Here is a 24,511-nt window from a genome sequence, read left to right on the forward strand (position 1 = left end):
ATGTTTATTTTTGAGAGAGAGCAAGTGGGGGAGGGGCAGAGAGAGAGAGGGAGATGGAGGATCCAAAGTGGGCTCTGAGCTGATAGCAGAGAGCCTGATGTGGGGCCCAAACTCACTAACCGTGAGATTATGACCTGAGCTGACGTCGGATGCTTAACCGACTGAGCCACCCAGGTGCCCCTTTAATTTTCTTTTCTTTGTTTTTTTTTTTTTTTTTTTATGCCCACTGTGGGGCTCAAACTCACAACCCTGATACCAAGAGCTAGCCAGGAGCCCGGGGCTTTTTTGTAACTTAAAGTTAAAGAATTCACTGGATTTACTTCATATGGGAAGATATTTAATGCCAGATGATTTTAGAGACTTGTGGTTGAACCCTCCTCTCAACCTTGACTGTGTGTCAGCTGGCAAGGCTATAAGATTTATTATAAATATTACAGAAGGTTTGGTATAACTATGCTGTGTCATTGAATTTAGGTGAAGGATAGATCAATTTCAGATCGTCTTTTAAGGCTCTGAAACAAGTCTCTCTCCAACCCCCCAAAACCAAAACTACCCCAATCCCTTGAGAATTTTTCTTGTTCTATAAGGACAGCCTGGGCCGTCACAGTACTAAGAAATAAACTCAACTGATTTATGGATCAGTTTTATTTCTTGTTCTTTCTAAATAAGCCTGAGAAGCTCCAACATTTTTATGCTTTTCCTTGAGCCACTTAATTCATTGAAATAATTCCTGTCCCATTTCTATTAATTATTCCCTGTTAGAAAATTCTTTTGTAATCACTTTATGTAGAAATACTGATTTTTTTTTTTTTTTTTTTTTTTCCAAGAAAGTAGTAGGGAGGGGCGCCTGGGTGGCTCAGTTGGTTAAGCGCCCTCCTCTTGATTTCAGTTCAGGTCATGATCCCACGGTTCATGAGATTGAGCCCTGAGTCGGGCTCTGCACTGACAGCACAGAGCCTGCTTGGGATTCTCATTCTCATTCTCATTCTCTCTCTCTCTCTCTCTCTCTCTCTCTCAAAATAAAGAAATAAACCATGAAAAAAAGATAGTAGAAGGGAGGCAGAAATGGGGGTTGCTGTTCAGTGGGTAGATAGTTTCAGTCATATAAGATGAAAAAGTTCTAGAGACCTGCTGCACATCAAGAGCGTATTCTCAGGGTGCCTGGGGGGCTCAGTCAGTTGAGTGTCCGACTTCGGCTCAGGTCATGATCTTATTGGTTCATGAGTTCAAGCCCGGTGTTGGGCTCTGTGCTGACAGCTCGGAGCCTGGAGCCTGTTTCCGATTCTGTGTCTCCCTCGCTCTCTGCCCCTCCCCCGCTCATGCTCTGACTCTGTCTCAAAAAGATAAATAAAAACATTAAAAAAAAAAAAGAACATATACTGGACAATACTGTGTGCACTCAAAATTTTGCCCAAGAGCATGTATCTTATCATATGTTGTTTTTCGTTTACCACAATTAAAAAAAAATGTGTTGAGTAGAAACCAAGCTTATGCTTCAGGGTATTGATTGCATATTTAAATTTTTTATTTGTTTATTTTGAGAGACAGAGCACAAGTCGGGGAGGAGCAGAGAGAGAGGGAGAGAGAGAATCCCAAGCAGGCCCCTCACTGTCAGTGTGGAGCCCAATGTGGGACTTGAACTCATGACCTGAGCCGAATGAGGTCATGACCTAAACCGAAACCAGGAGTCAGACACTCAACCGACTGAGCCACCCAGGTGCCCCCAGAATAAGTTTTAAAATAAGAGCCGTTCTCTGTCAAGTCTTCCACTTAATATTTTATTTTAAATTATATCTTTTAAAAGATTGTTTCTTGTGGAAGTCATTATTGCAGTGCTGAAAATCTGTGACTGCTTTTCAAGGCCTTTAGATTTTTTTTTTTAAAGGTTTATTTTTGAGAGAGAGAGAGTGCTGCTAGGTGGGGAGGGGCAGAGAGAGAGGAGGACAGAGGAGCTGATGCAGGGCTCTGTGCTGACCTCTGCGAGCCCGATGTGGGACTTGAACTCACCAGCCATGAGATCATGACCTGAGCCAAAGTTGGACTCTCAACCGGCTGAGGCACCCAGGCGCCCCAGCCTTTAGATTTTTAAAAACATTTGTTCAAAGCATTAAAATACTATGTAGAGAAATTTTCTGTTTGGATGTCTTTTTTGCAACGTCTTCCCTAGATTCTAAGATGTGTAGTGGCTGCTTGATCAGTTAATAAATTGGTTGGGCTGCTTCAACAGGCTGAGTAATAGTGGCTTAAATAAGGTAGAAGCTGATTTCTCTTCTAACGTAAAAATCCGAGGTGGCAGGCAGCTGCGGAGGAAGTGGGCAACTCTGCTCGTCCAAGGTCATCCGAGGTCATCCGAGGGCCCAGGCACTTTGCATCCTGTCACCCTATCGCCCTTTAGGACGTTTCCTTTTGCACACGGTTGCAGACAGCACGAGGAAGTGGTGGCCAACAAGCAGCCAGCTTCCTGCCGACGTCAAGCCTTTTCTGTGAAGAGTCAGTGAATCTTTCAGGCTGTCCAGCTTCGTTTGTACGTTGGTCCCAAGTTCACACGGGATGAGATGCTTTATACTCTGTAGGTTGGAGTTGGAACAATTCTCGTATGTCAAATAAGATTTTCTACTTTTTATCAGCTGTTGTTTGGGGGTAAGTTCTGAGTCAGGAGAGCAAGAAGACACTTCACCAGTGGATTTAAACTTGTTTTATGTTTTCTTCAAAAGATTTAAATAATAGTAGTATATCTATAATCATCCGTTTTGCTTTATCCTATTTCTTCCAAGTTTTGTTTTGTTTTTTCTTTTATAACAGCAATCAAATGCGGCAGGTACAGCTGTCAGCCCCAAGTGCACGCCTCGGAACCCCAGGGCAATTGCTGGGCGTGTAGTCTTTTTTTATATTTTACGATACAAATACCAATAGTCTATACACAATAGATAACACTGTTTCATATATTTAGAATGTTTAATCACATAGGATCATACTGTTTCATTGTTCTATAATTTGTGTTTTTCCACTTACCATTGATGATGAAGCCTGTTTTGACACACGCGCACACGCGCACACACACACAGTCTTTCTTTCTGTTGTGCCTCTTCACTGTTGCATATTATTTCATGGTATGAGTATATCACGTTGATTCGTTCTCTTGTTGTAGACATTATTAAGAATAACATGTCACTGGACATCCTTGTATGGCTCTTTTAGGCTTAGGTGTATGGGTTTCCCAAGAAGCAGATGTTCAAGATTGTAGGATATAGTTTGTTTGTTTGTTTGTTTGTTTGTTTGTTTATTGGCAGAGAGGGTGTGAGCAGGGGAGGGGCAGAGAGAGAGAGGGGGAGATGGAGAATCCCAAGCAGGCTCTGTGAGTGCGCAGAGCCTGACGTGGGGCTCGAACTCACGAAACTGTGAGATCATGACTTGGCCTGAAACCAAGAGTTGGACGCTTAACTGACTGAGCCACCCAGGCGGCCCTGTAGGGATGTATTCTTATTATTACTAGATCCTGATTAGTACTTCCAGTTCTGACTAATTGTGCCCCAGTTTACCCTCTCACTGGCGGCAAATGAAAGTCACTGCCGTACGTCAGTATTTGATGTGGGTACCCTCTCTGATATTTGCTGTTTTTCTTGAATAATCCTCGAACGAAGGCAACATTATATAATGATGACAACTTGGTGAGTTAGATTTTCAGAATCGGTCGTTTCTAGGTGAATTTAGGAACGAAGAGTGATAAATCATCTAACTGGGACTCCTACCAAATATAGTTCGCTCTGCATCTGAGATGAGATTATATTTTACTGGTTTTCTTTGCCAATTTTTTTTTTTTTTCCGAGTATCATTGGAACCCAAAATAAAGTTTTAAAGCGCCAGGGTCTTTCCCTGGGTGGGGGTGGGAGGCAGGAAAGGAACGATAAGGCGTGTGATTGTTTCTATTAAGAGAGCTACTGCCTTTTGTACCTGTGTGCCATTTTTACCTGTAGTGAATTTATTTCTAGAGCTCTTTTGCCGACGGTTTCTCTGAGAATCATTAAAAATGTTGCAAGCGAACTAGGAAATGATTAGATGTTAAGGTGGCAAAGAAAGTGTGAATTCTCTCTTAGCTCAGAAATAGATACAGTTGGTTTTGGTAGTGTGAGTTGTTAATGCATGACTCTGTGCTTTTGAATTGTAAGGTTCCAAAGTATTTTTCACTTGTATGGTGCATTTACACCGGGGAGGTGAATTCCCTAACATTTGGTCAGCCTACCAGTATGCAGGGTTCCGCCTGTCTGCCCATCTGTCTGGTGAAATGCCACCTTTGCTTCTTTATTCCTTTAAAACATTCCAGTTCCTCATTTATGCAATCTTCACCTTTCAGAAAAGCAAGAGGAAAGGGCACGAATATACAAATATTAAGTATTCTCTCACGGACCAGACAAGTGGAGATCAGAGTCCCCTCCCGCCTTGTACTCCAACACCATCCTGCGCAGAGTAAGTAGGAATGAAGGAAATCCTTTCTGCCTGAGCACAGTCCTGCAGAAAAGCTTAAAAAACAACAGGTCTCTGCAGCACACGCTTGTCATGGGTGCACATTGTTGTTGCCCAACCGATTCACTTGTGTATCCGCTTTCTAAACAAAATTTTAATTTACCTAAACTGCAAGCTGATTGGTACACCGCCTATGACTATTTGAAGCTGTAAGTGTAGCAGGTGGTGTTCTCTAAGAACATTGAATCTTTCTTTTGACGGGGTGGAGATAACACCTGTTGTTAATGATCGACAGCAAAGGTAAGTAACGCCCCTTTTGATGCGTTGAGACTCTTTGCTAAGTAAAAGTGAATAAACTTGACTATTAATGTTTCAGTGCTGCCATGTTCTGCTAACTTTCCACAGTCAGCAGACAACAGAAATCTACTTTGGGCTCTTAAACCAGGAGTTCGCAAACTACAGCCCCCAGGCCAAATTCTGCCCATGGCCTGCGTTTGCACAGCTCATGAATGGTTTTTAAAAGGTTATTTTAAAAAAACAACAACAAAAAAGCATTGCAAAGACTATCATATGCCCAAGACTGAGTATGGCCTGCAGAAATGAAATTGTTTACCCTCAGATCCTTTACAGAAAAACTGTGCCCACCCCTTGTTTAAGCTAAAAACGTGTTAGGAAAACGTTTGTTAAATCGATTATGTGAACAGCAGTTGTAAGTTATTGTTCTTCTGTATATTCTGAAGTCGGTCTCTGGTATAACATTTACTTTTTATTTTCCCCCAAGAGTCCTCTCTCTGTTTGCTTCTGATGTGGATTTTTAAACCCCTGCTGACTTTAATACTCTGTATAAACGTTTTAGATAGCAAATATGAGGCTTGTATTTACATTTGGCTTGTAGTTAACATCGAAATGAAATTATACAGCGAAAGCATTCTCTCCACCAAGTCGCCCCTTCCTTCTGCCTGCTTTTTCCTTCCCCAGTGGACTGATGGGGAAGGCTGATATTTTAAGTTGCTACCTGCAGTCATTTGCAGCAGCACTGGCACATCAGGGCTCTGAGTCCTTGCCCGAAAGCTTTCCCTGAGTAATGGCAGAACACGTTAACTCTGACGATCCCTTTACCACTGGCCTTCCTGTGCAACAGGTCCTCTGCCTCTCTGTTCCCATCGTATTCCTTGTAGGGCGCAGACCCAGGATACCCCGGGCCCTGGGCCCCTTCTGCTCATTTCTTGTCCTGCCCAGGCTGACACCCACAGCGACTGGGTCCCCCATCCCCTTGGACTGCTCTGATTTCCATTCCCTGCTCAGCAGAATGGAGTCTGGCCTCTGATGTGCTGGCCCTTCATCCCAGGGCCCTAAACCACCACTGAGCCTCACTCTTACTGTTCCCCTTCTCGTAGCTGGATCCGGGCTGAATGGAAGGATAGTCCCTACCACACTGCTCCTGCCTTTCTTGGGTCTCTTGCCCAAGAGACCCCTCTGCTTGAATTTAATACCTGTCCTTTCTATGTGCACATGTCTCCGTGCTTCAGGGTCTTACTTAAAGGCCTCATCATCATACAAGCCTCCTTTGCTCTGCCCTCAGGGAAGACGGCTTGTTTTCCTCCAGCCCCAGAGAGCACAGGGACTCAAGGCTCTTATTTCACTTCTAGCTTGATGGTGCTGTGTGTTTATGGCTTACAGCCCGTCTTAGAATGTTAGCTCCTGGGGGCTGTGTCTGCACCATACCTGGTCCCCAAAGAATGTGGTATGTGCTTTGTAAATGCCACGTAAGCTTGGAGGGCATGGTCTGCGTTTTTATTGATGCTTTTTTTTTTCTTTACAGAATGAGAGAAGATAATGCCAGAGTCTATGAAAACGTAGGTCTGATGCAGCAGCAGAAAAGTTTCAGATGAGAAGACCCACCAAGACTTCAGTACAGAAATCGGTATTTAAATTTTTTTAATGTTTATTTATTTTTGAGAGAGGGAGAGAGAGACAGACATGAGTGGGGGAGGGGCAGAGGGAGAGGGAGACACAGAATCCAACGCGGGGCTCGAACCCACCAACTGCAAGATCATGACTTAACCTGAAGTCGGATACCTAACTGACTGAGCCACCCAGGCACCCCAGAAATAGGTATTTAAATGGAAGTGCTCCCCAGTTGTTTCTATCCTTGTGGCATTTTTAAGCAGGCGGCTAATTTGTGAGTGTTCTAGCAAAATGTACCATCGTTGAGTTTTACAAACCAGCCTCTTTTTTCTCTTCCTAAACTTCTTTGCTCTCAGCTGGATTTATTTTAGAGTTCATTAAGGACTGAAGCCAAATGCAGAGTTAATTCCGTGAGGAGCAGAGCTGGCACTCAGTACTCAGGGATGGTTGCTGTTGGTGATCAGGTGTCCCATTGTTTGCACTTGTATTAGAGTTGGTTTACCCGAGCTGTGCCCGGAGATGATCTGTGGGGGCCCGGGAAGGGGGGGGGGACACAGCTCCGGATGGTTGGAGTCAGGACGCCCGGGTTCTCATCCCCCCTTGGCCCCCGATTGGCTGTGCGACACAGGGCGCTGGCCTCCCCGGGCCCTCGCCCCGCTCACCTCCACATCCCTTCCAGCTCTGCCACTGGGAACTGCTCTCCCTTGTCTGTCTCTTCCCTGCCGGTCACCTTTGTAGATGGCGACCCAGGTGTGTGATGTGTGTTGGCAGCTCAGTTTCCATATTGCATGTTGAAACTTCCATTTTAATGGGTAGTGCACTTAAAAGCTTTAAATCTGCTTTAAAATGGTTTAATGCCTTGAGAGACTTTTAGATGCATGCTCCTTAAAAATTCTCACTTATTTCTTCCCCAGATGTGGACTTTCACCCTCTCCCTAAAAATATCAAGAACAGATGCAAGAAAGTTTCTGCAAAGAGTGAATTTGAACTTGGAAGGCTTGTGTCGTGGCCGACTACCTTTGGACAGACAAAATTCAAAACCATTTAAAGACCACTGTATTCTAACTCAACAATACCTGATTACCAGTTACCCATTTCCTCACATCTGAAGAAATCATCTCTACAATGTAGACACTGTTCTGGTTTATAGAATTTTATTTTAAATTGAGGAAGCAGTTAAATTGTGCTCTGTATTTGGCAGATGATGGTGATTCAAATTCTACTTCTTGGCATTTTTTTCCCCTTTTTATAATCTTAAAAACTCAATCGTTTTTCTCTTTGTGGGGGATGACGGAGCGCTTGTAAGAGGAAAAACGTTTTGGGAAAGGTAACAGCATCCCGTGGGAGTGAGAACAGGTTCAGGTATCATTGCTTATCCAGCAGTGGGTAATTCATTTGATGGCCTCTTTTTTTGGCTAAATGATAATTAAAGCCAGTGCCCCCAGACTGTCGGAAGTCGACAATCTGTCTACTTTTGCATTGCCATTAAAAAAATCACGGGAAAAAAGAATCATGGAGACTTAGGATAGAAGGTGTGTTTTCTTCGTAGCAGATGACCAATTACCATTCAGCCTGTTGACTGAGAATGATGTGGTGGGAAATGTTTGTCATGTTTTCTTTTCATTTGAGTGATTGTCTTGTGTTCAGGAAAAAAAAACAAAAAACAAACCGCATCTGTGGACAACCAGGCAGTGTTGTGCTTATGGATTGTCGGTGACAAACCCTCCCGAAACGAAATGGCTTGAAACAATTCTCTTTTTTTCCCCCTTCCTCACTGGTCTTTAGCCTGGGCCGGGCTCAGTCGAGCTGTTCCTGTGCTCTCGCTGGTGTTGCCCGTGCAGTCAGCAGGTTGGCCGAGACATTGGGGTGGCTGGGCCTCTCTCTGCAGGTCCTCTGGCCTCTCCTCCATGTGGCCGCCCCAAGTGGCCTGGCCAGCAGGGTAGCTGGACCACTTACGTGGCAGCTCAGAGCTCCCCAGGCTATAAGGCAGTAGTTGCCAGACCTTCTTAAGACTTCAACCCAGAACTTCTACTGCCCCCTGTTGATTAGAGCAAGTCACGGGCCCAGCCCAGAGTCAGGAAGAGGGGATGGCACGAGAGCATGAAGCTGAGGTGTGATTCACGGGGGGGCCCCCAGGGTAACCGGACGTCAGAGTCAGTGCCACGGGAAGACGGCAGCAGTTAGCGAAAAGTAGAAGCTGCTGGTGACGTTGGGAAATCGAAGCTGCGTATAATAGCCCATGTAAGCTGGAAGTCAAAGAGAAGGACAGAGGGCCTTCTAGAAGCTTCCTGAACCATTTCCGCTGGCTCTGAGCATATTTTCTGAACCATCACTTGGGGAGACCGGTCTCGTAAGGATGGGTGTGTTTAGGGGTCAGGACCACCCTGTCACCGTGGCGCCCACAGTGGGAGACGACTGTGGTGCCCTCTCCACGCCGGTGGTTTCGGCCGGGCTGCGGCAAAGCGGGGGCCTCCTAACGAGGCCGCTGATCAGATCGCATCGGCAGTCGCTCATTTTTGTTTTAAGCAAGCAGTAAGATTTGCTCCCGCTCTACCTGAAGTGCCTTCTCCAAAGACGTCCTCTTTGCCTCGTGTTGAATCACCATCCAGTGAGTGTATTTCAATTAAAGTATCATTGGTTGACCTCGTAAAGATGACGAAGTGACACGGCAGCTTTGCCATCAGGTGACCGTCTCCTTAACTCAGATTCTTCTTGCTCTGGCTCCCGAGAGGAAGGACTAGGTCCGGCCCCAGTCGTACTTCCTTCCTGAGGAAGTCTGGGAAGAGCCTCCGCTGCCACTCTCACGGACAGAACGCGCATCGACCCCACCCCCCTCGGGTCCCCTGTCCCTCGAACCTAGCATTGCTTTAGAACACAGGTGTGGCTCAGAGGTCATTACCTCCTCAGAGGAATGTCAGTGACGACTGTCTTCCTGTCAAGCCTGTAAAGAAAGAGATTCCAGTTCAGTGTTTGCAACAAGGATCTTGAATGCTGTTCTTCCCATTGCACCGCCACATTGACTTCTTCTCCTTTGCCTTGGTTTTGTGGTATAGCTCAGACTCTGGACTTTGGGGGCAGAGTCTTCCACCAGCATACAAGGGTTCGGTGGTACACGTATACCTGCTGCATTAACGTCTCTGCCTGTAGCTTAAGATTAAGTTGTTTTGTACTTGGCACAGAAACCCTTGGTCTCGGCGGGCTTCGTTTGTTACAGGACACTGACTTCACTTAGATTTCCCTCCACGAAGTCCGCAAAGCATCATGTTATGTAAACTTACGCCAAGACAAGATTGCGATAGTCCCTAGGTTGCTGAGGTCTGTTACGTGTTTGGGGAGAGGTGACGGCAGGTTCTCAGGTGAGATCACTCTCCACGAGATGGAATCAGGAAGAGAGAGCTGTGAAGACGTGGGGCGCTTGAGGTACAGCTGTTAAAAAGTAGTGGACGTGAAAGTTCCAAAGAGGTGGTGTGTGGGAAGTTGAAGGGCCCGGGGCCAGAGCAGTCCATGCTTGGTTGAACCGGGTTACCCGGAAAGTAGGTGTGATAGATACAGGTGTTCAGTCTGCTTCTGGGTTGCCGGTAGACGTTAAATTTGCACAATATCCCATAGCTGGTTGAGGATTTTAAAATTATCAGCATAGGATAGGGTTTTATATTTGGGGTGAAGAAATTATCTGACACTTGGCATTAGGGTTTTTTTTAAAAGCCAAATTTCAGAGTCTTAATAGCTTTTTTTTAAGCAAGTAAAAAGACACCTCATCTCCAGCGTGTGGCCCTCCTGAAAATTATGATCCTCTCTCCCTCTCACCCTCTTCAGATGCGGCTAAATGGGGATGAGAAAAGAAATGTATGACTTTCTTGGTGTTTGTAGGTTCTTCACGGAGCCTAGTGGCTTTGCAACAGCCAAGAAGATTATCGAGATTATTTTTTAGGGGTTATTTTACTGGGGATCTGAAGAACTAATATAACATCCTGGGTTATTTCTAGTTCAGGGGAAGGTGGAAAGGTATGCAATTGTGTTTTGTTGTAGCTTATTAATCCGTAAGGGAAACTTAGACTGTAGACGTTAAGTGCGCTCCCGGTACAGTTTCTGTTTTCTGTATGTTGTTGGGGGATTCACGGTTTATATAGCAAGCACATGGCCTCCCTGATTTCAAGATGCCTTTATCAGGATCTGTATTAGCCCGTAATTCTGTTGAAATCTTTCTCCCTCCTGCTCTTGAAAAATAAGTTCCAAAACCTAGTTTGTTCTATCTTCCATCATTAGAAAGTTTGTTCTTTTTTCGCTATGGGCAGTTCACACAAGGCAGAAATATTAAACAGTTGGTTTTAGTGTGTTGTATAACTTTACTGTATATCAAACTAATTTCTACAAGTTTTCATCCTAAACCTCAAATCATGTAATTAATAATTTGCCTGTTTATTTATGACATAATTGTGATTCTTTTATTAATAAAAGCTAATAGAAAAGGATCCTTTTTTAAGCTGATGACTAGACCTACATTTAATTTTCCTGCAGTATATGAAGTATTGTACCAGAGTATTAAAAGATATGTAATATTTTATTGATAAATCTATCCTTTAAAAGGAATACGTTTTAGGATGTCATCATTTTGATGTGAATCATGTAAATGTTGATAATATGCACTGTTTATTATACATTTAGTGTTTCAAGAGATTCACTTAATTGCCTTTTTGCCCACGTATTATGTAGTCTATTTGCAATTGTTTAAAAAAAAATGACATGAAAAGAATAGTTTATGTAGAGAAACAGTAGTGGATGTTAATGGTCTCCCCACCTGTATTTATGGGTGTTAGTTCAACTGCGTTGCTAGTTGCAAAGCTGTGTTATCAGAGTAAACGTGTATTTGTAAACTGTATGGAAACTAAAAATTAGGAATAAAACCATTTTCTTATATTATGGTATATTTGTCATTTACTGCATCAGAAATGTCCAGGAAAAACTGAGATTATAGGCCAATCTCTTACACTGGCTATTTACCAGTCGGCTATTTACCGACATTTACCAGCTCTCACCTAGAGGGTAACTTGGGAAACAGAATGCATGAGTCTGTTCCTCAAGCATTTATTGAGTGCCCACTCTGAATGGCTTTGGGAGACAGGGAATTCTGTTTGCAAGAACTTCCAAGTAACAAATAGAAAGTATGTCTGTAAAATACACTGGGTAATGGTTAGGAAACGTACAAACTGAACGTAAATGATCCTGGGTGGACGTACGGAGTACAGATGGCAAAGGAGGCTCATGGGAATAAATTATGTGCCACAGGAACCAGCTCTTCCCTTGACTTATTTTTTATTTTTTTACATTAAGTGTATTTATTTATCTCTACACCCAACACGGGGCTCGAACTCACGCCCCGGGGAGATCAGGAGTCGCACGCTCTTCCGACTGAGCCGGTTTCCTCAGTGAGACCAGTCCGCCAGCCATTCAAAACATAGGGAGCCCCTCTGCAGTGCCAGACGAGGACATAGAAGCCACCCTCCCGGTGGTGACGTTCTCATGGGAACCAGGCCTTGTAGGGGGCCGGAGGCAGTAATTCCACCTGGGGTGCGAGCAGGCTGCCGAGACGAGGCAGGAAAGCCCAACTGGGCTGGACAGCCGGTTCCAGGTGATGAGGATTTTGAAGAGCGGCTCCGGTGTCTGTCCCTCGGGAAGGTAGCTTTCCACGGACCGAGGACCTCCGTGCTACGGTGGTGTTTACCCTCTGGGGTCTCGGAGGGGGTGCCGAGTGCTCTGTCGGCCTGCAGACGCCTCATTCCCCATCATCCTTCCCGAGATCCTGGTTTGTACCTTAATTAGAGGCGGTGGCAGCATCTTGTCCTTCACATGTCATGAAAGAAACTTCTAGTTCTACAGTTCCTACTCACAAGAAGAATCCCCAAGAAAATGTGTGGATTGAAGAGGAAGCAGGTGTGTTCCCACAACAAATCAATTGTGGACCGAGAACTAAGGGTTTATTTGACTCTGTCGTCTTGTCAGTGGAAAGGACCTACTTACTGGATCACATTACACGCATGCTTTGCATCCAGCCACTTGCTTTAGCTCTGCGAGAAGCAGTCAAAAGGGATGGCCGTGAGCTCAAGGGAATGGGTTTATGGAGGTGTTGTTTTTTCCCCCTTAGGAACTAGTTAGGCTTCCAAATACTGAACTGGCCAAATGATAATGAGCCAGAAGTAGAGATTCGCCGTTTTAGCAATAGCAGCCGTTACCAACGAGCTGATATTCATGTCATTTGAGGTCAGACGATCTAAATCCCCAAGTGACATCATGATGTAACATATTGCTACTAAAATAAGGGTTGCAACAAAGTGACACTGCCCTGCAGAACCTGTTGGCCCCTCAGGGACAGAGGGCTTGCGAGTTCTACTCGGATTTGAAGTGAGGTAGCTGATGAGACCGTAGTTATACTGGACTGGAAAGAATTTGGGGTTCAAATTCACTTCCATTCAGCAAAGATGAAATCCTCCTTCAGGGGCTAGGCACTGAGGAATGGGTGAACCAAAAAACTGTTCTTGCTTTTGAGGAGCGTGGTGCAGTCGTGGAGGCAGATAGTTACAATCTGACTGGAGTAGACAGTCTTCAGTCTAAAGTGATAGTTACACAGAGGGGAGTTAGAATTCAGCAGTGGGGGTCGCTTGAGCTCATTATTTCTTGACCGGTTGGGAACGTGTGTGTGTGTATCTGGATCTCTTTCTAAAAATGAACGTGTAAGGCAAATACCTGTTTCTCTGTTCAACTAATTCATCTCCATCACTGAACATAGGAGAATCATTCTCTTTATCATGATCTATACTGGATGGCCTTAATAGCACTTTTTGGATGCCCTTTGCAACAAAATAGAATGTGTATTTTAGTATTTCCACTTTGCGTATTCATCTATTGCATTTTTGACTGTTGAGTTCTTGCTGAAATATATTGACTAAATTCACTGTTTTGGGTAATCTAGGCCAGTTTTCTTAGGACTTCCTAGTATAATTTAGAGTGTACATTATGCCTTGGGATGAGCCATTTCATTCTGAATGCAATCTTCACCAAGGTCACGTTTAATTTTTTAAAGTTTATTTGTTTTGAGAGAGACAGTGCGAGTGGGGGAGGGGCGGAGAAAGGGAGAGAGAATCCCAAGCAGGCTTTGAACTGTCAGCACAGAGTCCAGTGTGGGGCTCGAACTCCTGAGCCGCAAGATCAGGACCTGAACTGAAACCAAGCGTCAGACGCTTAACCAACGGAGCCACCCAGGTGCCCCAAGATCACATTTTTAAAAATATTTGTTTGTTGGTTGGTTCGTTGGTTTTTGAGAGAGATTGAGAGAGAGAAAGAGAGAGTAGGGGAGGGACAGAGAGGGAGGGAGACAGAGGATCCCAAGCAGGCTCCGTGCTGTTAGCACAGAGCCTGACACGGGGCTCCGTCCTGCAAACTGTGATTTTATGACCTGAGCCGAAATTGAGTTGGACGCGTTACGGTCTGAGCCACGGAGGCACCCCGCCAAGATCACATTTTTTTTTTAAGGCAAAAATCAATTTCACATAGCAGGGCAAAGGATTTTTTTTCCCTGCATCGTGTTTTCATAGAAATTCACAACATAAAGTTAAATTGCAATTTGCTTTTACAATGAATAAAGTTTATTTATTAAGAACGATAACATTATACACAATCAGGACTATCCAGAGAGAATTCAGGTAGTCTCAGCCCCTGAGTTTGCGCAGTGTGGCAGTCTTCTGAACGATGGCATTTGAATGTGGCCTCGCGATTCAGTCTCGTGTGCTTGTTTCGTTTTCAAACTATTTCTATTGTAGTTAAACACACAAAACATAGCATTGACCATTATTACCACTTTAAAAAATTTATTTTAACGTTTATTTATTTTTGAGAGAGAGAGACAGCACGCACAGGGGAGGGGCAGAGAGAGAGGGAGACACAGAATCCGAAGCGGGCTCCAGGCTCCGAGCTGTCCGCCCAGAGCCCGACGCGGGGCTCGAACTCATGAACCGCGAGATCGTGACCTGAGCTGAAGTTGGATGCTCAACCTACTGAGCCACCCAGGTGCCCACACATTTTATTTTTTTTAATTTATTTTTTATTTTTTTATTTTCACTTATTTTTGAGACAGAGAGAGACAGAGCACGAGCAGGGGAGGGGCAAAGAGAGAAGGAGACGCAGAATCCGAAGCGGGCTCCAGACTCCCAGCTGTCAGCACAGAGCCCGACGCGGGGCTTGAACTCACAAGCCGCGAGATCGTGACCTGAGCCGAAGTCGACGCCTCACCGACTGAGCCCCCCAGCAGACGGCGCAGCAGCATCGAGTGCGCTGACGTTGTTGTGTGGCCGTCACCACCGTCCATCTCCAGAACCACGTCTTCATCACCACCGACACTTGGTGCCCATTCACCAACGTGGCTTTGCTTTGAAAGGCTTCTTCCCCCTTAGGCTTAAAGTTCTTCTGAGTTTTGGAATTTTGTGTCTTTTTCTGAAAATACTCAGAACAAAATGCAAAAGGTTCAGAAGAGCACCCAGGGAAAACTCTGTCCACACCTTTCCTTCCACGGACAGTTTCCCATCATACCCCGAGGACCACGAGCAACTTTGAACTTGTGTCACGCCATACAAGGGCCGGCTCCGAGGGTTTTCCAGTTCTTCCTAGGATGAGTCGTGCTGACCTGTCCCCCGGTGAGGCTGACCCCGCTGACCCCGCGGTGTCCCTAGCAGCCTGTCTCCCCGCACTTTCGTCACATCAGCATGTAGTCAAACCCGCCCCCTTGTCCGTCGTTAGGTGAAAAATGATAATGCGATGTGACTAAGTTTGCCTTTCTCTAAAAAGTGGGGCTGGGCAGTTTTCAAGTGCTTTTGTATGCCTTTCTGTGAACTCGTCAAGTCGCTTGACTGTTTCGCGTTTTGTTTTCTCTACTGAGCTCTGGATCTGTCTTGTCTTGAGTTTAGGAATAAAGATATGTGATCCCCTGCGACTGGCTGATGGGACCGGAATGACGCAGTTCCCAGGATCAGTGTGAAATATTCGTCTGTGGGTGCCTGTAGGGTTGGGACGGAAGATGGACAACTATGTAGGGCCGTGTTGTGGTTCTGGCCTTGCTGTGATGACAATTCTCGGTGGGAGCAAGAGCAGCCTGGGAAATGCATCCTCGGGGCCAGCAGCTCTACACCAGCCGCCACATGAGACCGGTCTTCATTCTCCCGGCAACTGGGTTGACGACGACTTCAGATTTTCTTTCGGATTCAAAAGTGCCAAACAGTACTTATTAATCCATCCAGTCGCTTATTAATGAATACGCTGAGTCAGGCATCGGGCTACGCGCTGTGGGGAACACAAGACAGGTGTCTGTCTTTTTTTTTTTTAATTTTTTTTTTTTAACGTTTATTTATTTTTGGGACAGAGAGAGACAGAGCATGAACGGGGGAGGGGCAGAGAGAGAGGGAGACACAGAATCGGAACCAGGCTCCAGGCTCTGAGCCATCAGCCCAGAGCCCGACGCGGGGCTCGAACTCACGGACCGTGAGATCGTGACCTGAGCTGAAGTCGGAGGCTTAACCGACTGAGCCACCCAGGCGCCCCAAGACAGGTGTCTGTCTTAATCCATGCCTTAAAGGACTCTATGGCCCGTGTAGGGAAAGGGGACACACAGGCTGAATAAAAAGATGGGAAATGAACCCGCTGGGGGTGAGGCCTGGAGGAAGACTAAGGCTTGGGGTAGAAAGGAATGACAGCACTGCCCCTCATGCACCAAGTGACGGTGATGCGTCAGATCAGACCTACTGGAAGGTTTGTGCAGACTTTTACCTGTAAGGAAGCTACCCCCCCCCCCCCCCCCCGTGCCTTTCGCTCACCGCCGTGCGTCCAGTGCACGTTGCCTGCCTGTGCGGCTGATGCTCGGGGCTTGTAGGATGAGCGGCCGATCTCCATGTGACAGGTGACTACACTGAGGTTCGGGGACACCAAGTGACTTATCGAAGGTCCCACTCACCTGCCAAATGGAGGAGCTGGGACGTGAGCGCAGGTGGCTCTCCCTCCAAGGGCCGCATCCCTCTCTCCACCGCACCGAACCCTGCGGAACCCTGGGAGAGAGACAGGAGCCCCCAGTGCGGACCTCACACTGGGCTGGGGACAGGGGTGTGAGGACCAGCGGGAGACCCAGGAGAGTGTCCCCGGAGGGCACAAAGGCAGACGGTTTGGGGGGATCGGGCTGGGGGGAGTTCGCTGTGCCCGGTGCAAAGGGAACCAGAAGGCAGGAAGGAAACGGGGCTGGAAAAGGGAGGCGGGGCCATGACCAAGGAGGATGGCCTTTTTCGTTTTTCGTTTGGGACGGACCTGGACGACTCTTTTCTTAAAAAAAACAACTTTACGGGGCGCCTGGGTGGCGCAGTCGGTTAAGCGTCCGACTTCAGCCAGGTCACGATCTCGCGGTCCGTGAGTTCGAGCCCCGCGTCGGGCTCTGGGCTGATGGCTCGGAGCCTGGAGCCTGTTTCCGATTCTGTGTCTCCCTCTCTCTCTGCCCCTCCCCCATTCATGCTCTGTCTCTCTCTCTGTCCCAAAAATAAATAAACGTTGAAAAAAAAAATTAAAAAAAAACAACTTTATTGAGATGTAATTCATGTTCCATACAATTCACCAATTTATCGTGCGGTGGTTTTCAGTATATTCCCAGGCATATACAACTATCCTCAACTGTCAACTTTAGAACATTCTCATCGGCTCCCAAAGAAACCACATATATATATATAGACATACCTGTAATTTTTTTAGGTAAAAATGTCTCATTAAATACTGCGATTATAAAGAGACTTTGCCCAGAAGATGACAGGGCGGACAGGTTCTCTGGAAGTGGAGCCTGCGATGGGGACCCCCGTGCAAGTGGTTCTCAGAAGGAAGGGCCTCGGAAGAAGCAGGAAGGGGCAGGGAGAAAGCTAAGTGCCGTGGGACGGACAGACAGGTGGACGGTCATGGTCTCGGACGGAGGCAGCTTCAACCTGACCCCCTGGGCGGCTGTGAGCCGTGAGCCGTCCCTCCCAGTGCCGGGGGTCCTCAACATCGGGCGGGCACTCGGCCCCCACTCACCGTTGCAGGAAATGGCACCACCCCCACCCAGCTGCTGCTGAGGCCGGGAACGCGGGGCTCATTCTCCACTCCTCTCCGTGCCTCTCTCCCACCCTCGGCCTGTCCCACCCGTCGGCCAGTTCTGTCCTTCCAAGATACAATAGCCCGTCGCTCCTCCCTGTCTCTCCTACCGCCGCCCTAGTCTGGCCACAGTTATTTGTGAAGGTCAAGCCCATATTCCTTACTGGGCTCCTGGAGTGGACAGAACCTCGCCGCGTGGGACTCTCCGCCTTATTTTATTTTTTTTTTTAAATGTATTTTTTTTAATGCTTATTTATTCTGAGAGAGAGAGAGAGAGAGAGAGAGAAAATGAGCACTAGCAGGGGAGGGGAGGGGTGGAGAGAGACAGAGAGAGAGAGAGAGAGAGAGAATCTCAAGCAGGCTCTGTGTTGTCAGCACAGAGCCCGATGCCAGGCTCGATCTCACTAACCGTGAGATGGTGACCTGAGCTGAAATCGAGAGTCGGATGCTCCTGGCTGCCCCTCTCCTCCATGTTTTAGAGTACTTTGCGTCTCTGATCCCTACCTGGTAAATGTCAATGGTGCCCATAGTCACTATGACAACCACAAGCACCCCAGTCCTTACCAAATTCCCCTAGAAGGGGTTAGTACCTCCCCTGGCTGAGAAGCTCTGCATGATTCTCTGGCCTCTGTCCATGCCGGGACCTCCCCTACAGTCATTCATTCACAACATATGCCAAACGTTTTCCCAGGCACTGCTTTCCTCCCTCACCACCCTTCCCCCACCCCTTTCTAGTCCTCAAATATGCCAAGTGGATTCAGCAACAGGACATTTGCACATGCCGATCTTCTTTGCTGACATGCTCTCCCTCCAGATCCTCACATGGCTGACTTCTTCTTGTCATTTATATTTCAATTCAAGTGTCATCTTCCCAAAGATACCCTTCTGAACCACCCTAAGCAAAGTGGAGACCTCCCAAGGCACTCTCTTTTCTGTCACCCTATCCTGTGTTCGTCACAGCACATGCCATACTTCAAAATACCTGCTCTGTTTGTTGGTTGATTGTCTTCTCCACTGGAATTTTCCTCTCCGAGGGAACAGGGACTTTGTCATGTTATTCACTGAATCCCCTGTTGTTGCGTTTACAAGTTAATAAAAACATAGTGGCTTAAAACGACACAAAGTTGGGGGGAGGGGCTGGCTGGCTCAGTCAGTAGAGTGTGCAACTCTTGATCTTGGGGTTGTGAGTTCAAGCCCCATGTTGGGTGTAGAGATTATTTAAAAATAAAATCTTAGGGGCGCCTGGGTGGCTCAGTCGGTTGAGCGTCTGACTTCAGCTCAGGTCAGGATCTTACGGTCTGTGAGTTCGAGCCCCGCGTCGGGCTCTGTGCTGACGGCTCAGAGCCTGGAGCCTGCTTCAGATTCTGTGTCTCCCTCTCTCTCTGCCCCTCCCCCGCTCATGCTCTGTCTCTGTCAAAAATAAGTAAACATTAAAAAATAAAAATAAAAAAATCTTAAAAAAAACCCCACATCTTATGGTTCTGGAGGTCAGAAATCCAAAATGGATTTCACTAGAGTATAGTCGAGGTGTTAGGAGGAACGCATTCCTTCTGGAGACCTTAGGGGAGAATTGAGTCCCTTGCCTTTTTACCTTCTAGAGGCTTCCCCCTTTGTTTGCCTCCTGGCCCCTTCCTCCATCTTCAAAGCCAGGAACGGCTGGTCATGTCTGACGTGACATTCCTCTGACAGCATTCTAATTTCACTTATAAGGACCCTGATTATATCAGGCCCACCAAGAAAATCCAGGATAATCTCCCCATCTCAGGATCCTTGATTTAATCATGCCCACAAAGTCCTCTTTGCCATGTGAGGGACTATATTCACAGGTTGCAGGGATTAGGAGGGAGACATTTTGGGGGGCCGCTTATTCTGCCGTCCACCACACCCTTAGGTCTCAAGGACACAGGGAGGCAGGACAGTGTTCCTGGGCGCTGGTGGGGACCGGAGCCGTGGAGAAGTCCCCGGCAGGTTGCTGCAGGCGAAGAAGAGCTCAGTCGGGGAGGAAGAAATCCCCTGACCATTCTCTCCTCCTGCACTCTCATCTCTGGCTGATGCTCCCCATTGGCCCAACCGTGGACCCAGCCTCCCATTGGCCCAACCCCGATCTGCAAGCCGGAGGGCCAAGGTGTCCGGTGTCGTCCACGGGGCAGGGGATGGATCTAGGGTGCGGTTAGGGGGTAAGTGGAGAATAACAAGCCCCCTGGAGCTTTGCCACCCAAGGTGCAGTCTGCCGGCAGCACCAACCATCAGCATCACCGGGGGGCTGGCCAATGGAGACCCTCAGGCCCCACTTCAGCCCTACTGAGTCAGAATCCGCATTTTTTTTACAAGATCACCAGGGCATGTCGAGGCACATGTGTGATTTGAAACGTGATGCACTGTGAGATTTCTATAAGGAGATAAAGCCCGCACCGGAAATGATACCCCGGCGTGGGTCAGTTCGCGTCCGCAGACATGGATCTGAGAATCCCCTGACGTCACAAGAGTACACGAAGACTAAGAAAAATCCAGAGACTGGATTTCAAAGAACAAGACAAGCGTCATCCCGCAGTGACTTGGAAACGGCTTCAGATATTCTTAGACATCACACCTACCAGGACCGAGTTTGTGAAATCCCAAGCATATGTGAAACCCATCTAGCTATGGGGAGAGAAGGGGAAAACATTCTAAAGGAAGCGAACTCTAAAATGAAAGTCTGTTCAGGAGGTGACAGATGTCTGGGTCCTGATAGATTTCTAGACTTGTAAAAGCAATCTTTTCCCCCGTCTTCATTCATACATGTTTGATTGTTGCTTTTCATATTACCATTTCCCCCCCTCACGTTAAAATCAATTTCCTTCTTTCTAAAGGGTTGCTTCCCCAAGTGTCACTTTGTATGAAGTCTTTAGAAAATGTCTAACAAAGGTTTGGGTTATGGACACAGAAGCAACCCCTGAACTTCAGCCACACAAATGATCCTCTAACCGTGCCCTCTTGTGAATTGATTTGTCGTGTTTAATAGCTTTTCCGCCTTTGAAAATAGACAAGAATCTTTGCCAGGGACCATATAATTCTTATCTTTATTTTTTAGGATAAACCCTCAGGGGAAGTCAGAATGAATGTTTCGGTTTAAGATATTAAACACATTTGAATTTTAGGGTCCAGGCAGAGATGGAACATTCTGTCCTAGGTGTGTTGATCTCCTTGGAAAACAGGGCTTTGGGACCCCACAGGCTTGTGTTTGTTTCCTGGTTTTGCCATTTACTAGCCGCAAAGGTTGGACAAGTCAGTTGAGGCTTTGATCCTGATTCCTCTTTAGGAAAATAGAGATAATGGTACTTTTTGTAGACTGTTGAGAAGTTTAACGGGGGTAAACGCTCGAGGGCGTAGCGCGTGCCCAATAAGCATCTATACGTTCTTCCCGTAGGGCAGGCCCTCGACATAACCTGCTCCTGTGTTATACAAATTTACCAGTTGGTGGCACATAGCAGGGAAGATGTGAACAAAATTCACGCTTTGCATTAGGGTTTCCACAGCCCGTCAAAGAGGTAATTGCTGAGCAAAAATCTTGAACTCTTATCACAGTCAGTTAGTTTTGCAAATCCTCAACGAGCCTTCTTCCCTGGCATGGAATGCAAAACTGGATTCAGACACACCTTGGAGGTGCCAACATGCTCTTGTTTTTCCCTAATGGCTTCTACTCTTGGGAACAGAAACGGGTTGATCATTTCCTCTGCTTTGGAAAAGTGGGAAATTGCTTCAGTCTGAGAAGGGGGTGACTTGAAAGAAGAGAGACTGGGGGAAGGCTGAGATTACAGACCCAGTCACGAGTCTTGCCTGTGCGACTTCGGCAAGAGACTTCAGTTTTCAGAGCCTCACTGAGAAAGGGGCTGACCGTCACAGTGCACTGCCTGTGCAACTGTGCGGAATCAGTGAGCGAGCAGCCATTTGTTTGTAGGAGTAAGACCGTGAAAGATGCCCCAAATCCCCCCTCTGAGGACGAATGGGTTCAGGGTGGGTGAACCATACGAAGCAAGAAGCAAGCGCACCCTGGAAGAAAATGAACAGAATGCGACCCTTTATTTTGCATATTCAGCGACACGCAAAGCAGTAATGCAAGGTGTGGAGGGAAAAATCATTTGTAGTAAAACTGTAAAGGAAGTGTGGGAATGACAGCCCCATTTTCTGGGTAGTTGTTGCTTTGGCCCGAGCAAGGGAGGAAGATAATGGGATCAGAGAGGGGCCAAGTGGGGTGCCAGTGGCATCAGGAATGCCCATTTCCGCTAAATGTTTCTGTGCTATTAACTTTTATAACTTATCACAGAAGATAACATGTTTACAAGATTATATGTTCCATGTATTCTGTTGAATGTTTGAAATACGTCAATATGAAACATTAAACAGATTAACTGAGACCATAAACGTGACAATCACCCTGTCCACAGAAAGTGAGCTGTTGAAGTCAGCTGCATAACAGCCAGTCCTTACCGTTTATTGAGTGATTACTACATGCAAGGTACTGTGCTAAGTGCTCAACATACATTTTCTTTTTTTTTTTAATTTTTTAAATTTCATTTTAATGTGTAAATTTTTTATGTTTTTATTTTTGGGAGCGAGACAGAGCATGAGCGGGAGAGGGGCAGAGAGAGTGGGAGACACAGAATCCGAAGCAGGCTCCGGGCTCCGAGCCGTCAGCCCAGAGCCCGACGTGGGGCTCGGACCCATGAGCCGTGAGATCATGACCTGAGCCGAAGTTGGACTCTTAACTAACTGAGCCACCCGGGTGCGCCTAAATTTTATTTTAGAGAGAGAGAGTGAGCGCGTGAGCAGGGGAGAGGGGCAAACGAGTCTTAAGCAGCCTCCATGCTCGGCGTGGAGCCCGACACGGGGCTCGATCCCATGACCCTGGGATCACGACCTGAGCCGAAATCAAGAGTTGGACGCTCAACCGACTGACCCACCCAGGCGCCCCGACACGCATTTTCTTGTTACATCCACACAACCGGGGGGGGTGCCATTATTATTTTCATTTTACAGGAGAGTGAATTGAGGCGGACGGCCAACGCACGTCAACCGAGCACTTGCTAAGTGCCGGGCACCACACTTGCGTTATCTTATTTCACCCTCCAGGAACCCCGGGCGCTACACCAAAAACACAGCTTTCCAGCAAGGGTTGGCCAACTTTTTCTGGAGAGGGCCCGATAGTAAATATCTTGTGCCGTGACGTCTCTCATAACTGTTCAATTGTGCTGTTGGAACAAGACAGCAGCCAGAGACGAGGCATGAACGAATAGCACGGTGTGCCAATAAAACTTTATTGGTGGACACTGAGGCTTGAATTTCATTTACTTTTCCCATGTCACAAGACTACGTTTTCCTTTTGATTGTTCCCAACCATTTAAAAATATAATAATAATGATAACAATATATATATATATTTTTTTTAGTTCACAGGTTATGAAAAAACAGGCTGGATCTGGCCTGTGGATTATAGTTGGCAAAGCATGACTTTAGGTGGTCAGTTCCACGAGGGCAGGAACCTTCTTGACTTAACTCAGCCTTGTACACTCAGCTGCTAGCACACCATTAGCGACTCAGTGCACGCCTGATGAATGAACAAAGAGTAACCGGTAACAGCAGAAGTCAGAGGATGATGACGTTTCTCTCTCCACCTTTGGCAACAGCCCTTGACCGAAGTCGGGTGAGCACTTTTTTAGGGGACACTATTAACAATGTCTGTCCAGGCAGCCCAGGATGCCTGGTTATCCCAACGTTCCCCACTGGAGACACGAATCTTCTTCACGGTGACAGCAGATTATTGGCCTCTGTCTGTATTTGCACACATCCGTGCGTGGATATTAAACAGTTACTGACTTTTCCCTACAAGTGTTTTTAAAGTTTATTTACTTATTTTGAGGAGAGAGAGAGCGTGCGTGTGTGAGTTGGGAGGGGCAGAGAGAGAGAGGGAGAGAGAGAATCCCAAGCAGGCTCTGCACTGTCAGCGTGGAGCCCGATGTGGGGCTTGAACTCACGAACCACGAGATCATGACCTGAGCTGAAATCAAGAGTCGGACGCCTAACTGATTGAGCCACTCAGGCGCCCCTCCCCACAATTTTGAATTTGAAATAATTCGAAACCTGCAAAAGCCTTGCAAGAATAATAGATTAGTACAATAACCATATATTTCTCACCCTGATGGAGCCAGGATTATACTGTGTATCTCTCTTCTTATCTATTATCTATCAATCATCATCATCTACCTATCACCTATCATTGTTTTTCTAAGAACCAGGAGCAGACAGCACGACACTTTACTTTCGATACTGCCGTGCGCAAATCCTAAGGGCATGAGCGTTCCCTTTTCATGTCCACAATACAATGTTCACGTTCAGGAAATAGAACATCGATGCGGCACTACTGTTTAACAAACAGTCAATATTTTAATTTCCCCAATTGTCCCCAGTTTACAGTGTTTTTTGGAACCAGGATCCAATCAAAGATCATGCTTGGTATTTAGTCGTCCTTTTTATCCAATCTCTTGGAATTCAGAACATTTCCTTTGCCTCTTTTTATCTTTCATGGCGTTGGTATTTGAAAACCACAGGCCATTTGATTTGCACAAAGTCCGTCAATTCAGATTTGTTTGATTGCTTCTTATGACTAGTTTCAGGTTAAACATTTTTGGCAAAAATGCCATGTGGGTGATGCTGTGTCCCCTGTGGGTCCCAACAGGCAGTGCAATGTGCCATTTGTCCCATTTTTTTAAATTACTTTTTTTGAGAGAGAGAGAGAGAGTGAGAGAGAGGGAAGGGGAAGGGCAGAGAGAGGGAGGGAGAGAATCCCAAGAGGGCTCTGCACTGTGAGCAGGAGCCCCAACATGGGGCTCGATCTCACGAATCATGAGATGTTGACCTGAGCTGAGATCAAGAGTTGGATGCTTAACTGACTGAGCCACCCAGGCGCCCCTCATTTGTCCCATTCGTGATGATGTTAACATGGTTCATGTGGTTAAGGTAC

The 24,511-nt window shown here is 46.6% G+C and overlaps 1 protein-coding gene across 2 annotated transcripts in view; it reads left to right on the forward strand.

Annotated features, from left to right (window-relative positions):
- The window catches only part of PTPN11 (protein tyrosine phosphatase non-receptor type 11), a 79,790-nt gene extending 68,504 nt beyond the window's left edge, over positions 1 to 11,286 (forward strand). For both annotated transcript variants that reach the window (XM_043557651.1, XM_043557652.1), the window contains exons 14-16: positions 4,352 to 4,464; positions 6,284 to 6,385; positions 7,284 to 11,286. In XM_043557651.1, the coding sequence (XP_043413586.1) occupies positions 4,352 to 4,464; positions 6,284 to 6,353 (183 nt within the window). In that variant the 3' untranslated portion in view covers positions 6,354 to 6,385; positions 7,284 to 11,286. The remainder of the gene's footprint in view (positions 1 to 4,351; positions 4,465 to 6,283; positions 6,386 to 7,283) is intronic.
- Positions 11,287 to 24,511: the final 13,225 nt, after the last annotated feature.

The sequence above is a fragment of the Prionailurus bengalensis genome, chromosome D3 (genome assembly GCF_016509475.1).
Source record: "Prionailurus bengalensis isolate Pbe53 chromosome D3, Fcat_Pben_1.1_paternal_pri, whole genome shotgun sequence".
Taxonomy (NCBI): Eukaryota; Metazoa; Chordata; class Mammalia; order Carnivora; family Felidae; genus Prionailurus; species Prionailurus bengalensis.